The 18,563-nt window shown below is 32.7% G+C and overlaps 1 protein-coding gene across 3 annotated transcripts in view; it reads left to right on the top strand.

The window, feature by feature from the left end:
- simj (transcriptional repressor p66-beta simjang) overlaps nucleotides 1-9,315 on the top strand; it is a 42,819-nt gene extending 33,504 nt beyond the window's left edge. For all 3 annotated transcript variants that reach the window (XM_088033973.1, XM_088033981.1, XM_088033989.1), the window contains 3 exons: nucleotides 3,074-3,210; nucleotides 3,269-3,491; nucleotides 7,400-9,315. In XM_088033973.1, the coding sequence (XP_087890099.1) occupies nucleotides 3,074-3,210; nucleotides 3,269-3,491; nucleotides 7,400-7,608 (569 nt within the window). In that variant the 3' untranslated portion in view covers nucleotides 7,609-9,315. The remainder of the gene's footprint in view (nucleotides 1-3,073; nucleotides 3,211-3,268; nucleotides 3,492-7,399) is intronic.
- Nucleotides 9,316-18,563: the final 9,248 nt, after the last annotated feature.

Here is an 18,563-nt window from a genome sequence, read left to right as displayed (position 1 = left end):
GTAATATATTTTATAATTGGTACTTATCATTATTTCGAATTTCGAATCCGTATTTCGAATTTTTATTATATGAATGCATACTTTTAAAATTTATTCAAGAGTTCAACAGTTCTAGTGTATTAAAAAAATTGTAAAAATGTGTCATATTTGTGATTTTATGTTCATGAATGATGTGTTTTGGTTAAGTGATTGTGTTATCAATAGAGTAAAAACGGGTTTAATAGCTTAAAGCTGATAAAGTAGTCAAAATTAAACTTGCGCATACTTTTGTTGAGCTGGACGATAAGAGTGATAGAAAAAACCTGTAAACATTCTAAGTTATTCATAATATTTTATTATTATTTTCTTTTTTTTATATTTATATTTTACTTGAAAATTTTAGTTCGGCCAAGCTACCATAAAATCATAAAAATTAGACGGCAACCGCAACCGGACAGTTTGCGGTATTTTGTCATTTATGACGAGCCCCAGAGATGCTGTCCTTATCGCAGGGTGCAAACTTGAGCAAATAAACCCTTGCACATGCACTTGAGAATCTTTTTAAGCTGTCCCGTTGCGGTAGTCCGCAAATTTTTATGGCTGAACAATACCGAGCGTTTAATAGTTGATTTATTTCACTATTACTCTATTGGTTTAATAAAAAACAGTTCAATCTTATTTTTATCATATAATGCAAACGACTAATGTCAGTAATAAACGACAAAGGAAGTGTCAATTAATTCTCACCAACAGTTATATGTCAAATTTGTCTGTATAAAGTTAAAGCAATGATAGAAGATGAGAATGCCACAGATTATCTGCAGGAAAATCTAATGCAGAGATGAACTCCGACCACTAACATAAAAAATGTCCAGTGATGTCTTTAATAAAGTTTCATACTTGTCAAAATGGTTTCACCTCGTTGTATAAAATCCGTACTAAACTATGAAAAACATTGAAAAAGCGACGTTTTTCTTACTGACATTGTCCCGGCTGCTACTCTATATTAAACGTATGACTTAAAATAATACTATCGATTGACATCTGTCAATTATTTAATGTTTTATATCAAGTTAAGGCACACGTTTACAAGGTATAGTGGACAATTAGCCAAAAAATTCATTTGATTTTCCTGTAGAATATCCTAATGATTTGACTCATCTGTCTATACAAGATTTTTTTATTTCATTATGTTACATATTAAGGATTCACGTTCTGTAGAAATAACTAATGCTCATGGGCCGGTTTACACGATAATTTAATTGAAATTAAGTTAATGTCGCATCTAATTTGACGATTCGTGACATTTGATTGGCGGAACAACGCCATCTGTATCATCTTTAAATAAAAAGAAATTGAATAGTTTTTATCATGTTATACGGACGACTAATGGCAGTAATGGAAGATAGGAAGTGTCAATTACTGCATCAGTTATCTGTCAAGTTTGTCTGTACAAAGTTTGAGTCGAACCAGAGCAATGACAGAAAAAGAGTATAAGACTCTTAAAGGTGATTATGTACGGGAAACTTTAATGCCGAGCTCAGATGCGATAATTAAGGCAACAAATTTTCATGGATCTCTTCATTAAAGTGTTTTTTCAAAACTATGACAAACATTTAAAAGTGACATTTTCCTTACTATCATTGTTTCGTTTTTTGTAAAACCAGTAGTATGACAATGTTCAACGTATGCGTATGATACAATACACTAGAACTTACGTGTATCTACACAGCTTAAAAATAAAAATTATCAAATTTAGTTGCTTTTAGCGATTCTTCATTTTGATGTGTTGTCTAGCAGCTATGAAATTTTGTCTGAAGTCTTGTCTAAGACTTTATGATATGTTTATTATGACAGTTTGCAGACAACCTCAAATTTTAATTGTGGTCAACACTAATACAACGAGATATCGAAATGAAACTTTATTTTAAGTATTGTCGATTATTCTCGATTTTACTTACAGTATACCGTATACTGCCTTACATAAATACTGTATAAATGGCAATTTGAATTCTTATTTTCTTGTAATACGGGCTTTCAGTGACAGGTTTGGTGTGTCAAAATTTATTCAAATCAGGAATTTATTGAAAACTCAAGGCGATAAAGGTTACTTCTAATTAGTAGTAGTTGTTTATCAAATATGTCGTAGTAATATGAAGTTTTACTTGGCGGATTCAAACGAGAAAAGTAGCTATAAAAGTAATAGTTATTTATGGTTTAAGTGGGTTATTTTAGATATTACTTCGAAAAATTTAGTTAACCTACGAGGCTTGCCCAATAGGTTTAATACCTCGAGTATGGGTTTGATGTTTACAAAGCACATAGACGGATATTTGCTCTATAGCCCTCACTGCTAAAGGTAACGATTATTTTGCGTTATAACTAACGCTATCAAAGGCAAAGAAAGTCAACCAAGTTACTGGTCAATTTTCTCGTTTAAAACTGTAAAGAATAATGTACAACGTCATATAACATATTGGATAGATTATTTTTGTTGTGGGCTAAGCACGATGTGTTTTCATTGCAAGCAAACTAATCTGAAAATAAAAACATGTTTCCTATCGAACAGCACCGCAAGTCAGCTGAACAACGACCAATACAATTTTCTGTTGTGATCTAAATATGTATTAAATCATAAATAGAGGTCTGTTCGACCAATTTTAATTATCAACTGTCAGCAAAGCCATTTTTACATCAGGCAATATCTAAATATTTTGACATAACGTGAAAGTTAAGTTGTACGGGATTTATGTGAGCTTAACTGTACGTACTAAAATATCTTGACATATTGCCACGTCTATACTATAGTTTGCTAATAATTCAAGTTGAACTGTTTTTGTCAATATTAATGAATACTAAACACCGAGCTACTCATTATATTCATGAGGCAACAAAATAATGGTAATGATGTCTGAACTGTTTCTGATTGTTATAAGTAGGTTGCCAAATTAGAAATTTTGTATTGAAGTGATTCATACTGTTATTGTTATTTTTTTATAAATTATTAATGTATTATAAAAACTCTAACATACCAAATTAATTATTCTTGCTAAAGATTTGCAAGTCATTCTTTACTAAAAAATACTGCTTTTAGGATTTAAAGTCATCTGCGAACAATGCGTTACAAACAACGTCAAAAAAGCGCTCAAAGCGGAACACACGAACAGGTTGAAAACGGCGTTCGTCAAAGCTCTACAACAAGAACAGGAAATAGAGCAAAGGTTGGCCCAGGTAAGATTCAATTTCCATACATAAAAAAAGGACGAAAATCATTACATATTTTTTTCAGAATGGTGTTTTTACGTCAAGTAGTCCTGCACCATCACCGGTGACACCGGAAGCCATGCCTAAATCAGCCACTCCTACACCAACACCTCGCCATGCTGCCACCCCTCCGGCCCCTCCTGCTGCTCAACAAACGCCACCTCCTTCGCGTAGCTCACACTCGTCTTCGGATAAATATTCTCAAAATGCAGCAGCAATGCAAGCGCTGCATCAGCAACTACTTAGAAGTGAGTATGTTGGATTAATGGCATGTGTAAATGTTTGGTTTTTGTGTAGAGTAAATCTTAAGACCTGATTTACAGAAGCTAAATTAATTTTGATTCAGTATTTAACATAATGTTAAAGTGAAATGCGACAGTTTATTCGCGAATCGTATCAGCAATTGTTAAATTAGTTGCTAGATTAACTTACCTGGCTCTATGAGTTGGTTCTTTCATAAATTTTTGATCAAATGTGTCGTAGCACTATTCCTTACTTGGAGAAGTCAGATTGCATACAAAATAGGGTCAATAAGTCAACAATAAGTGAAAATTTAGTCTTTTTAGCTTTTTTTTTGTAAAAGTTATTGGGCCGGTTTATAGAAACTAAATTAATATTTAATTTCGATTAAATACGTAACATCATTTTAAAGTGACATGTGATCGTTTTTCCGCAATCGTCAAATTAGTTGCGAAATTAACGTAGTTCCAAATAAATCGTTGTGTAAATCGGCTTATAAGTTATAAGTTGACGATCAGAAAAAAAATTAAACATCTGACTGAAAACATAGCAGTTTGGTTATGCCATAAAAAGAGTAACAAACATCTGTCACATTTAACATTAGTTGAGCGTAGTTATGCAGAAACCATCCAAAATTGCAAAAAAATGAACTAATACGATTTTTGATATATTAATACACCTTTCTTTATTATCAAAGATCCTCTTAAGGCCACAATTTGAACCTCTAAAACCGTTATTAATTTTAGCTGAAAATATCCAACCCACATGCTCCCTATTTGCTGTTTACGGTCTAAACGATCAAATGAGCAATCTGTGGCTATTTATGCTTTTGAAATAAATTCAAAAAAACGTACCATTTGATTATTTTTTAATCTAAACGGTCTTAACGGAAGTACTTCTGTTGGAGAAGATGTTGACAGTTACAACGTCCAAACTTCAGATTTTGAAATTGTGGTAATACGATTTCTTTGTTGTGGATATTATTGGTAATTATTATATTAATTAATAAATTCCAAATACGTTAAAAACGTTTTTATTTATTTTGCAAAAACTCTAGCCCCCAAAATGTCAAGAAATTCATGTAAAGTGTTGAAAATATCCTCGAAAATAACATGCCGGTACAAATGTATTTGACACTTAATATTTCATTGAAATAGTAAATCATTTGTACGAAATTATAAGAATATTCAAATTTTCTGATATAAGTGGTATAAGTCTTAGACCACATTTTTTCAAAAATTAGGCTGTCTAAAACAGACTTGCAAAGTAAGCATAATGACAATTTTTGTAGGCTTAATTGATTAATAAATCAAAAGAAAAAAAATTACATTGATGGCATGCTTACACTTGTAGACTACTTATAGAATGGTTTGCTTATTTTCTTTTTTGTACTTTTAAATGCATCTGCAATCTTCAAAACACCTTAACATTGTTGGCATAGATTACCCTTGTAGGTTAATAATTATATGTAGTTGTAGTTATCATAACGTCCTATTAGTAGTTCAACAGTTTAATTTTTGGCCTGGATTACAATGTCGGTCAAAAGCTGTACCACTTTATTTTGGTCGTCAATGTATACAAGCTGTCCGGAAAGTCGTGCACCACCATAGAGTATCATGAGACAATGCCATAGATCACCGGAAAAATGTTAAAAAAAATCATGTCTTCAATTTTTCGAGATATGGTGGATTAAAGAGGCAAAGTTTGGTGCGAAAATGAACGATTTCTGTGCAATAATTTTACCTATTTTACCTATTTTGTTACCTAAAGGACATTTTGCGCAAAGGCATGGTGCAAAGGAAATCGGAAAAATCTTGCAAGAAATGCCTGAAAACTGTTAACAAGGTTTTTGAATCAACAATCTCGATCACGTGAAGCCATAGTTACATTACTCGTTCATGAGCCGACCTGACTAACGCCAATAATACAACAGCAACGTTACTACGGCTTTGAATACTAGAAATTTAAATTATTGGAGGAAATGTTGGCATTTTCCTAATTTTCTTTTGGTCTTCCTGCGAAAAGAGAGAGTCTGGAATTTTTTTTAACATTTTTTTGGTATTTTGGAGGACCATCCAATTACCCCCTTTCAAGGTGGTGCGCAACTTTCCGGACACGCCTGTATGTAATTCCGGATGTTATTTTGTATTTCATACATACAATTTTTGACTTTTTGTAAGCAAAGAACATTATAAGATTTAAAAATATTTTTTTTTATCATAATGAACTTTCTGAATTTAAGACATCGCAAAATTCTTCCTCGAAAATTTCATATTGACAAGCACTGTTTTAATAGATTATTTTGAAAAATCAGATAATTAGGACTTCGCTATACAAAAATGAGATTATTTAGTAAACAAAAACAAAACAAGTACTTAGAATTTGTTAAAAATCATGTTTAATATAAGTTCATAAGCGCAATTTTTTAAAAACCTAATAATTTTAGTTTACGCTTGATTCCGACCTGCTCGTATAATCGAGGTCGTACTGTATAGCATACGTGGGTTATGAGATGATATCACCTACTCATGGGTTAACTCGACCTCTTTGTAGGTAATATCTAAAGTAACCCACTTATGAATAACTGAAGACTTGACATATAAACCGGGCTAAGCGCCAAATCTTGTATTTGGAGATAATTAAATATTTTTGTTTATATCCATCATTGTCATCTAAACCGGTCTGCAAAAATTATGTAATGAGACTTTGCTAATGAACTTGTAATTTGATATTGAGATCTCTTAACTTCATTTTGCACAAATGTAAAAAAAAATATGTAAGTTGTGATTTCAAAAATGTGCTAAGGGCCAAATGTAAATTATAAATTCGGGGATATGAACATTCACATGAACATTTAAAAATTGTTCTAAGCGCAAAGATTAATCACAAATATGGGACAATCAAAGGTATTCAATAAAATAAAAACGCAAAACATATACGTAGTTGAGTAATTTATTGAAACATCAAAAATCAGTAGGTAAAATCAAAATGTTTACATTCTGTGTATTAAATTTTCATAAAATTGTCTATTTTTTTGTCTTAAAAATGGTAACATTTTTTGAAGTTTTTTTCTTTTCAACTGTGGCTTGTCACAATTTAATTTTGGCATTCCATTTCACATAAAGCTTGCTTATTTACATTTTTTTTAAATACCAACAGTTTTGCATTTTGCTTCTGTTACAACAAGAGTTTCACTAATTTTGATTAAACCAGAATTATCTTGGGAAATCGAAAGTCATTTTATTTTGGAAATCTTCAGCTTGCTGGTGTTTAAGGTGCTTTCAGCAAGGTGAACCTCAAAATTATAACAATAGAGTTGCCTTAAATAGTCCATCTGTTCAGAATCAACGCAAATCCTGCATGTGTTGCTTAGGGGAAGTTGCGACATTGCTTCGTCGTTTTTAATGCATTTGCATTTGCATCTCTATGATGATTTTAGAGTTTAATTTTCGCTGTTTTTGCTGTACATATATTCAGCAAGTCGCACGTTTTACAAGTATCAGTTCTTGGCGGATGAAAACTTAAGTTAGAAAATTTTTCATTAAACATTCTGTAGTACAATCGATAGGGTATTTTTCTGTAAACTCTAAATAAATCAGTCAATAATATTTTTATTTGAATGCCGCGGTCTACTAAATTTATAACTACAGTAATAATTGCATCTAAAATTACTAATGGCGCTTAGCTCGGTTTTTAATAAACACTGCTTTGAACTAAACACAAACATATTTTTTTCATACACGAAAGGCCTTTTTGTATTAATATTAATATAACATTGGCTATATCGATTACTATTGTTTTATGAAGTAATCTATATAATTTTTCAATTTTTTGGCGCTTAGCTCGGTTTTTATGTCAAGTCTTCAACTATTTATTAACTCGATTACCGAAGTGCTCATATTTGTTTGTGTTTTAGGTTTGACGGCCGGAGCCCCACCGGCGCACATGCTACCATTTTCGCCATTGTTTTATCCGTATCAAGTGGCAATGGCACAAGCAGCCGCAGGTGGCAAAGGTAACTCGGCCAACATGGCCGACTTACAAAGGGCAGCAGAATTGCAGCGACAGTACCTTCTAGACATGATCCCTCCAGGACCGGGCCAACGCCACAATTGGAAAACATGATGTGTCAGTGATAAGGCTTAGACAATAATAAGTGATTAGACTAGTAAATAGCGACCAAGGCCGACGCAAGACTGTTTCATCCACGTGTAAGTGGATTTAAATGTCATAAATATGATGTGCCCTTTATTCCAGAAGTAAAAATCTGTTTTTGGGCAAGTTTTGTTATTTTTACAGTTTGAGTGGAAATTTAGTCAATTATTGCAAGACTGATTCTAGTACCTATTGTATTATTAATACTGGATGTGTATTCATTTACTGAAGAAAGTGAAAATAACCCACTAAACGAACGGAGATCTCAGGATTGACATACTTAACACTAATTTAAAATAATTTCCCTATGTAATAAGAATAAGTGATATCGTTTTGTTCCAAATTACGTACGAATCTTTTACTTCTGGAATTTTTATTTATTACGAGATGTTCTCGAGATAGTGCAGGACATGTAAATAAGCTTTGGCAATTTTAGATGTAGAAATAACGATTGACATGCTAAAGCAAACTTTTGGGTTAAAGATATGTAAGGTTGTTTGTAATTGTGTGATTGATTATTTTAGTGGTAAGTTTTATGCATTCAACATTTACAACAGGTGCACCATTACTTCTTTTTTCTTGAGGCATTTATTTTGGAGTAAATGTTGCAATGCCAAAACCGTGGCGTACATTATAACAAATAAGTTTTGTAAATAGGTGTTTTTACAATTGTATAATAGTTAATCGATAGGAAGAATATTGACGCATATTATGCTCATTAATCTTGATGTTGACATTTATTATAAGGTGTTTTATATTGTAACAAGCAAAATGTTTTCTAAAATGATTAGTTAGCGAAACGTTAACTATACAGTTAAGCTGTTTTTCGTGGACACCTATGTATAACCATGTACCTTCTGTAAAAATTATTTATTTCCGATGTAACTATAACAAAAATGGTATTTTCGAGGCACCTTAAATTCTGCTAATGCAGCTATTTCGTTTCACGACAGGAAAATAATGAAGGGGTGAAGAATAAGTTTTATTCATTTTCACTATACTGTGTTCATTTTAATACTGTATTTTTTCCATTAGAATCGTGTATATTGTAGGTATTTGAGGGTGCTAACAGAAATTCTGTATTTCTGAAAAAATCTAATTCAATTTTGTTGTGTTTAAAGCATGAGTGTTCGGATTAACACAATTTGTTTTCGCACATTGTGTCACAAAGCTCAATTAATATGAAAAACCTTATTTTCTAATAATTTAAAGTTAAACAGTAAGACTTAGAGCACAATTAAACCAGTAAGCTATTAAAAATACTTGTGTAATTACATTTCAAATATCAGCAGTGTGAAAAATCGTCTACATAATAAAATCAACTTTTCAGTCTTACTTGTATTACTAGTGTTATTATTGTAGGTAGTGCTTGCAATTTTCCATCTAAAATATAGTCAATCTTTGTCGGTAATCGGCTGTGGATATATATTTTTTATTATTCTTTAATGTTTCTAAAACGTACAGTATATCACATAAACACACACACACATTTCTACACACTGAACAGGTTTTTAGCAAAAATTTATAAACTAGTGTTTGTAAATATTAGATATATGAACTAAATGCCTCTTCAGTACTTATGTTAATATGTTGCCTCAAAGTTTTCAACTATTACTATTTTGTAAGTTCTGTATAATTATTTCAACATGTTTTTAAATAAATTGGCTCATAAGTTAACAGATTTTCAATATAACAAAGAGTACCAATTAAAGATTTTGCACTCTAGGTACACAAATATTTATGGTCTTTTATGTATCAAGTTCGCAAAATAGAAATTTTGAATGGAGAGAGTAGCAAAGTCCGGAATATCAAATTTCACACAAATTTTCAGGTGGTGTGAGTTTTAGGCTCCAGGTTTTTGGTTGTCTAGTTTACTTTATTTCTTAAGTTTTCATGTTCGTCGAATCCCAAGTTTACGATTTGTCAGGTTCTTATATCGTCGAAAACTTTATCTTCATTTTTCTTGCAGCAGATATAGCGATTTACAATAGAGAAATTTTCAAAATCTGCAGGATTTGATGAAAGCCGGATTAGGGTAGGTGGAAATCCTGAGTGCATGAGAATCTATTGGTCCCCTTAGACTTAGAAGAAAGAAAATTTGAAAATATGAAAATTTTACCAAATGGACAGGACCTTATCAGAACTACAAATAGGCACTTAATGATTATTAACCTTAAGGAATACTCTATGCTTACAATGTAAAGATGTTTTGTAGATTGTGGATGCGTTTAAAAGTAAAAGAAAACAAGCAAACCACTATAATAGTAGATTTTGTTATACGGCAGAGAAGTGATCCTTTTTGACGAGCAATTAAATTGCAGTAGCGAGGCGAAGCGTAGCGTAACCGAGCGTATGCAAAATTGCGAGACAGCAAAGCCACTTTTCGCCCGAATAACAAATACTACTTTTTCTACAAACGTTAAAATTCAATTCCACGACCGACAATGAGTGAATGCAAATTGAATTAAAAACATGGATGGCTATGCATGTAGTTGTCATTGATTGTTGACATTTACTTACTGTGAAAAATATTGGTTTTCAAGTTTCAAGGTTAAGATCGTGCAAGTGCCATACAAAATGTAAGTCTCAAATAGTAACCGTCACAAAAAGTAGTGTTTCCATGTCAACGAGCGTTTTTCATTACTTATAACAAAATTGCCTACTTTACTGTTTAAAAACGACTAAAAAATAGTGACTTTTTGTGACGTTTGGAGAAAAATTAGTTTACAACTGGAAGAATGTATCAATGTTATTTTTTTCTTTTGTTTTACACAAGTCATTATTAAGCCTATTAAAAATTATCATTATGCCTACTTTGAAAGCCTGTTTTACACAGCTCAATTTTTTTAAAAATGTGTCCAAGACTCTTCCCACTTCATTTTGGCCGCCACTGTATGTATATTTTGTAATAATTGTCAAGGTTCTATTTAGATTTTCGAAATTCTCTTTTTGTCCTTATTATTTCGAGATTCTCTGTAAATACTTCGTTCCAATCGTTATAGCTTATTATATTTTAATTCTATTTTCATTCTCTTTTCCATTCTCCCAATTAGATTCATTTCAGTACAATTTTTAGATTATTTCTAAATATTCTGCAGATTCTTTTTCCTTCATTCTGTTTAGATACTTCACATTCTCTCGATTCTCTCTAATTTTTCAGTTTTTTTAGGCTTATTGCTTTTTCCTACGATATTCTCTAAATTATGCAGTTTTAAAAGATCAATTTCTAACGCTAGATTTTCTAGAATTTTTTTCTGAATTTGAAGGGGTGCATACATCAGAGCCGGATTAAAGTCAGTTAAGTCTGAATGCATGAAAAATTGTTGGAAATCTTTAGATTGTTTAGTCGATTTTGTTTACATTTTTTAGGCTTCCTTTGGATTGTTTATTAAGATTTTCTTTAAATTTTCAAAATTTGTTTACTTTTGATTCTTTTGAAATTTTCTTTAGATTTTTTAAACATTTTGAAATGAGTTTCTGAATTTACCTTTCTATAGTCCATACATATCTTGATTTTTATTTTTTCTAGATTCTTTTTACGTTCTCATAGAATTCTTTTCAGCTTTTGTTTTGACTGTATATTCTTTTTTAATTTTTCTTACATTGTCTTTAGTTAATAGTTTTAGATTCTTATTCTTAGATCTATCAAATTTTTAAATTTTATGCGTAAATTCTTATTGAATTTTTTAGTTAACTAAATTTCTTTAAATTCTTTTTTATATTTTATTACATTTTCAGAGGATTGTATTTAAATTATTTTAAATTCGGCAGCTTTGAGTTGAATATAATTTTGTGATTATGTGATTATTCGTTTTCACATTTATAAGTTCTTCAAGAATTTCGGATTTTCTTTAGTTTTTAGATTTTACAGGTATAGTTCCACCAAGTTGGTCTGAGCCACCATAAAATCATAAAAATTTGAGTGCTACCGCAACTGGACAGCTTGTGGTATTTTGATATTTATGACGAAACATCTGCCCTGGCCTGGAATGGTGTTCTTATCGCAGGGTGCAAATTTGGGTAAATAAACCCTCATTATATGCACTTGAAAATTTATTCAAGCTGTTCCGTTGCGGTTGTCCGCAAATTTTTATGATTTTATGGTAGCTCAAACGAACTTGGTGGAACTATACATACATATACTACCGAATGATCAAGTATATCGCTGCATTTTAAATTTGCCGCCTACAAATAATCCGGTTTAGGAGAAATGGAGTATAGTTTCTCACTTTTGCACGTTCTTCCGATTTCAGATTGAAACGTATTTGGGTTTTGTTAATCTCAAGTTCCATAACCTCGATTTCTCCGGTAGTCCACTAAAATAAGTACAGTAATGCATGCCGAATCCCCGCATTTCCCACCTCATATAATCGTAACCAATCGTAACACTTCATTGTGTAAAGCGGACGCCATAATCCGGCCGTATCGATTTCTATAATCCGAACGTTACCGGAAAGTATTAAAGCAGTTGTTCGTGGAGCTAATCTCGCCTTATTTGTTATGCAGTTGTCAGTGTTAAACATGGCTAGCAAGAGAAAACACGTAACATTAACGTTGGTTCAGAAAAGTGATATTCTAAATTTATTAGACACGGGCACTCCTTACAGTTTAATTACTACGAAGTTTAACATTGGAAAGTCGACTATTTACGATATTAAAAAGAAACGAGAACAAATCTTGAGTTATGTTTCGCGCACAGAGAATGGTGCCGGTGCTCGAAAAACAATGCGCTTATCGGAGTTTCCTGATGTGGACGAAGCAGTGTATTCGTGGTTCTTAGAGCAGCGGCAACGACAAGCTACAATGTCTGAAGCGCTTATAATGGAGAAAGCAAGACATTTTTATCGCCAGTTTCACCCTAATGAAGAAAGTGGCTTTGAAGCCAGCAGAGGATGGTTCCAAGGATTCAAACAGCGACATGGGATTCGTTCTTTAACTAACACCGAAGAGGAAAATTGCAATCAAGAAGCCGTGACAATGCCAGAGGAGACAGAACAGACAATTGAATCTATAGGTCTCACCAAAGACCAAATTTATAACATCAACGAATCTGGACTAGATTGGCGATGTTTACCTGATAAGACGCTTCCAGGGCGCAAAAGTAGCATGGACAGAATTACCTTTATGTTGTGCAACAATGCAAGTGGCAACCATAAGATGAGGCTGCTTGTGATCGGAAACTCTAGTAATCCAAGTGTCTTCAGCAACAGAAATTTACCTGTGTATTACCGTGTAGAAAGGAGTGCCTCGGTGACTAAAGAAATTTTCAGCGATTGGTTTCATCACGAATTTGTTCCAAGTGTCAGGCAAGAACTCAGAAGGAAATGTTTGGAAGAAAAGGCTATTCTTCTAGTGGATAACGCAAGGGTCCAGAATGTTCATGAACAAATTTCGAGTGATGACAATCGGATCAGCGTCGTGTTTTTGCCTTCAAATATGGGCAAACCCATGGATCAAAACGTTATTGAAAACATTAAAGTTAGCTACAGAAGAAAGCTACTTTCTGAAGTCATGTCGAAAGAAAACGACATCGCCAAATGCTTGAAGGATTTTACACTACATGACGCTGTGTTTGCATTAGCAGAAGCTTGGCTTGATCTGCCTGTAGACTTAATACAAAAATCATGGGGCAAGTTGATTAAAATCGAAGACACGAATGAATGGCATGAAGAAGAAGACAAGAGTCCCTTAGAGCACATTTTGATGGAACAACAAGAGCTAGAGGAGATAGTCAATCATGTAAGTCGTGGCATTGAACCAGTGAATGCAGAAGCAGTTGAACGATGGGCCAGAGGAGGTGAAGAACGGAGTTTGGAGGGCCAGATTTTAACAGATAACGAAATCAAAGACGAACCGAAGGATTCAGACGATGAGATGCAATCCCTTCAAACTGTATCCAATGAAGAAGCAATTAATTCATTGAATGTGGCTATTTTGTGGGCAGGAGAAAATGGACTACCTTTAGAAGACATACTTCATTTAAGAAGGATCAGGCAAAGGGCAGTGAAATCTAATAGATAAGGAAAGCCTCTTAGAGCAATACTAGTATTTAAGTTGTTGTTCTGTAATACAAAATTTTTGTTTAAATAAAATTTTATTTCCGCAGACAACTCCATGTTACGTCCCCTTTATTTCCATCAAGTCTGTGTCGTTTCTTTGAATAACTTTTGACTTACAGTAAGACATCTGCTATTGTGAACAACAAGAGATGAGTTTTTATAATTCTAATTCTCCCAAGGAGACGAGTTAAACATAGTTCTAAGATGCATAATGAGGGTGCTCTGAGCACCGCAAAATTTTACTTTACACTTCTTACTTTTTTGCACGATAGAACAATTTTGCTTAGTTACCGCGCCTGCTGTTGGAACAGTAAGTTGAGTTTACTGGTTACCAAGATAAACAAAACGGTAAGTACAAAATTTACTTACCGTTCTAGAACGGTAAGTAAAAATTTAAAAATAGTCATTAAAAAAGATGGATTTATATTCATTCTCAGACCGAAATTTTGACTTTTCAGGAATTATTGAAGAACAATTAATGTCAATTATTTGTAACATTTTTAGTTTTATAAAAATAATCAAAATTTGTCTATAGTGCAAAAAATTTTATAAGCATCACGAACGTTAAGGCGAGTGCCAAGACTCGTCGCTGGTCAGAATTCGAGCTGAGCTGTCACATCGGGAAGGTTGTCAAGCGGTACCTCTGTTTACAACACCCCTTACTGTGCTATCGTAAAGTGGTTGTAAAATAATAAATGCTTATTTTGTCTCTGTCTGGTAGAAATACTTTTTCATGGGTAAAATAATATGAATAAAAAACTTTTATTTTAAAATTGTAAGTATAGTTCAGGGACTGAAATACCGTGTTTATGGCTTAATTGAGGTACTCACTGCACAAAGAGGCGAAACCACAAGACAAAGGAATCAACAACGGTGGTGGTTTCGTCTCTTTATGCAGTGAGTACCCCAATTAAGCCATAAACACGGTATTTCAGTCCCTGAACTATACATCAGTACGTTGTTCAAAAAATAATTAGTCAAATAATAAATAGATCAATGTATTATTTAATATTAGAATGCCAAATAGAAATTTTCTAAAAAAAACTAAACTTATCTGTTTTATGTTTAATTTTATTTGTTTCCAAATAGATACGTATTTGGTATGAAGGTATACTCAAAAGATACAAAATACATAGTATAATAATGTGTATAATATGTACATGTTAGTAAGTATTTATAAGAAAAGTGGTATTTACATAATAGGTACTTATTTACAATATTGACAATTAACTAATACATAGGTAATACAAACTCAATGACGGCGGATCGGAATAGACAATCTTTGTTTCCTAGAGTCAATTAATTCCAGCAACATGTGATCAAAATAAAACTTAATCAATTATGGTTCCATTTTTTTTTTCGAAAAAGTTGTGTCTTCATAAATATATTCATATTTCATATCACTTTCTTGTCCAAACCAAACACCCAGAATACACATTTTTTTTCGTGTTATTCTTAACTGCCCTTGGATTTGGTAATACCAATTATGATTTGAATTTACAATGTATGTTCCATTTTTTTCTAGTTACCAGAAGTCAACCTTTTTATTCTCCCAAAAAAAATTTATATTGTTCTCAAAGGAACAAGATTTAGTGGGTTTTTCAGTAAAAGTTGAACCGGCCGGCGGCAAAATGAAAGAAATTGTCATCACCTAGTAAAACTCCGGTCAGTTTCTTAGATAAACTTTAATCCAATATTGCAAACATCAGGTAAATTGCATCCGGTCAGGTCGCTCCATAGAGTCATACCATTCAAAACAATTTTGTTTCCTTCAACATTTTTTATTCATTGATGAACTTTTAAATTCTAGTGAAATAAGAAAAAAATAAACATAAATAATAAAATATGTAATAAGAAAAATAATAATAAATTACTATTCTATTAAATTTCATTTTCTAAATTTTACGTCCAACACCGTGAAGTAGTCGAGAAATTAATTCGTGTGTCATTGAAAAACTTTAGTTAAAAACATGACTATAAATTAAATGAATTTTCATACTACATAGTTGTTTCTATAATTTCATACATCAAGCATTATGAAACTTCGATGTGCTTGTACTTATTAGCACTTTTAATAACGCTCTTCTAATTGTAACCATTTTATTATCCTCTGTGCCAAACAAGCAGGTAAAAATTTTAGAAGAAATCCCTTGATTTACAACTTCCAAAGCTGGTCAAGTAACCGCAAATGAGGGTACGCTTATAAATCAACCTAGTCGTAAATTATCTGCAAAGCTCAGAGCTTCGATTGAAAAATTTTTAGTTTATCTCACTCATAACTACACCAATTTTAATGATATCGATTTAAATTTAGCGGGAAACTGATTTTGAAAGTATTCTTTACTAATTCTAAGTTTAAAAATTCACAAAAATCGGACATAAACTTCTATTCGTAAAACTACCCCTAAATTATCGAATTTTCAAGTCCTTTAACTTTTAAATTAAATGTTTTTTCCAATGTTTGATTCTTAGTTTTAGAAGAAAATATGAATACAAGCAGTTGAGAATAAGAACGAAACTGATACATGAAAAAATAAGCGAAATATTTAGACGATACTTTACATGGGATTCTCCATAAGAAAAATGTCATGGCACTCGCCTTAAGGACTATACCGATCTCAGACAATAATTGGAGTCGTCGCTGCGCTCCTCCTCCAAACAATTGTCTTCGATCGGTAAAGTGTCCTTACCGTTCTTAATACTTAATATACTATATCACACTAACCAAAATTTGGAGAATGTAAAATAGACCTGAAGAAAACGTAAACTAAGTAAGGAGAGTCAATATGCAAAAAGGAATGTACAAAGTTCAAGAAGAACAGAAAATACGCAAAATATAGACAAAAGAAAATCCAAAAAGAATGTGAAATTTCTTTCTAAGAATTGTATTTAAGGATAATTCTAAAATTGACAATTATAAAAAATGGATACAAATCCTCGGAAAACAGAATTTGAGGAAATTTTGAAGAAAATTTAAAGCATACAAGTTTTCGTACAAACAGTAAGCTGTTTGATACCTGTCAATTACGAGGGCCATTCCAAAAGTTTTAAGAATGGAAGAAACAAGAAGGGTGGGGAGTGACAATAACGAACGACTAGTGTGGTGACTATACCACAAAAATTTCACTCACCTCCTCTAACACTTTAATCTATAATAGAAGCGCGAATCAGTCATAAAAATGAAACTGACCAGAGAACAATTCCGGGCGATGATCCTGTACTACTTCAAAGTTGGCATAAAGGAAGAACAGTGCTTTAAAAAATTAAAAGGGGCATTTGGGGATGAAAGCCCTTCCTAAGCAACGGTTTACCGCTGGTATGGTGAATTTCGGCGCGGACGTGTAACATTGACGGATGAAGAAAGAAGCGGCCGACCTTCAACCGCAGTTACTCCAGAAAACGTTAATGCTGTGGAGGAACTGATAGTGAATAACCGTCGAATCACATGTTGCGAGATTCAGCACATCTTGAACATTGGATCGGCAGCGGTCTACAGCATTTTGCACCAACACCTGCGAGTAAAAAAAATTGCATTGCGTTGGGTGTCACACTAGCTGACGAAGGAGCAAAAGGACTCGCGCTTAGATTGGCGCCGCTACATGCCAGATTGTTTTGAAGATGACACTTCCAAACGTGTATCAGAGGTTGTTACAGGTGATAAAACCTGGGTATACACCTATGACCCCAAAACCGGTCGTTTCAGTGTCCTGATGACGCGCTGCAAGCATTCCAGGACGAAGTTAGCGCGGTACCCCAAGAGGCATGGGCTGGTTGCTTTAGGGATTGGTTTAAGCGCATGCACTCTTGTATAGAAGCTCAAGGGGCCTATTTCAAAAAGCTGTAATAAACAGTTTTGATCTAACTTGTTTTGTTTTTTCTATTCTCAAAATTTTTGGAATCACCCTCGTATAACAAATACATAATAATTATAAGAAGAATTGTTCCAAATTTAAAGAGAATCTAGAAATAGAAAAAGAAACTATAGAAAATCTTGCAAATACAACAATGAAAATCGAGTTAGAATTTGAGCAAAATATCAAAAGAAAATGCGATGGAAATTTAATCAAATGTAGAATATCCGAGGAAAAGACATATTGAATAAGAAAAATGTCATAAAGCCGGTTTACGGAAACTAAATGAAATCTCTAGTTCAGATTATATATTCTTGTGTAGAAAAGTGTTCATTGTGAATCAGTTGATGGTTAGTAAATGTAATACATTTTATGGTATTTTTTCATTCCTCACGCGTTTCTGTAGCATAGTAGCAAATAAGGGTAATAAAATGTAGCTTAGGAACGCCATAGCAGCATGGCACATGCATATAAACACACAAGCAGCGGACGTCAGTAATCAAGTTTTTTTTGTGCGCATAAATGAAGATGTGTAGTCATAGAACAAGTACAAGGTGTTTATAAATGTTACTAGCATCAAGGGTGGCTATGAAATGTCAAATAAATTTGCCGCTCGTTACTAATGTGGGTTTAGACTGACATTTGTCGTTAACCTCAATCAAAGTTAGTTTTGAAAACAAACTGTTCAAGTTGTGGTTTAAACCCTGAAAATCTAAAATTTTGACACAAAACCGTAACTGAAAAGTCGTAGACGTAAGTGACGTAAGTATGTAAAAGACGTAAGTTGTGAACATAGTTATATTCACTATGAAAACAAAGCGGCAAAATAGTGCATCACAGGTATTCCAAAGCCCCTCTTGATGCTAGAAACATTTATAAACACCTTGTATATATAGTCTAAAACTTGCATGGAATGTCTATTTCCCACTCGTATGAATTGAACATAATATTATACTGATTTGCAACTACTTTTTTAATCAAATGTCAACAATCTTAAATTAGTTAGTTTAATAAG

Source organism: Gnatocerus cornutus, chromosome 1 (genome assembly GCF_029298725.1).
Source record: "Gnatocerus cornutus isolate USDA-ARS CGAHR chromosome 1, icGnaCorn1.1, whole genome shotgun sequence".
In the NCBI taxonomy this organism is placed as follows: Eukaryota; Metazoa; Arthropoda; class Insecta; order Coleoptera; family Tenebrionidae; genus Gnatocerus; species Gnatocerus cornutus.
Note: the sequence above shows the minus strand (reverse complement) of the source record. Positions and strands in the feature narration are given on the sequence as shown.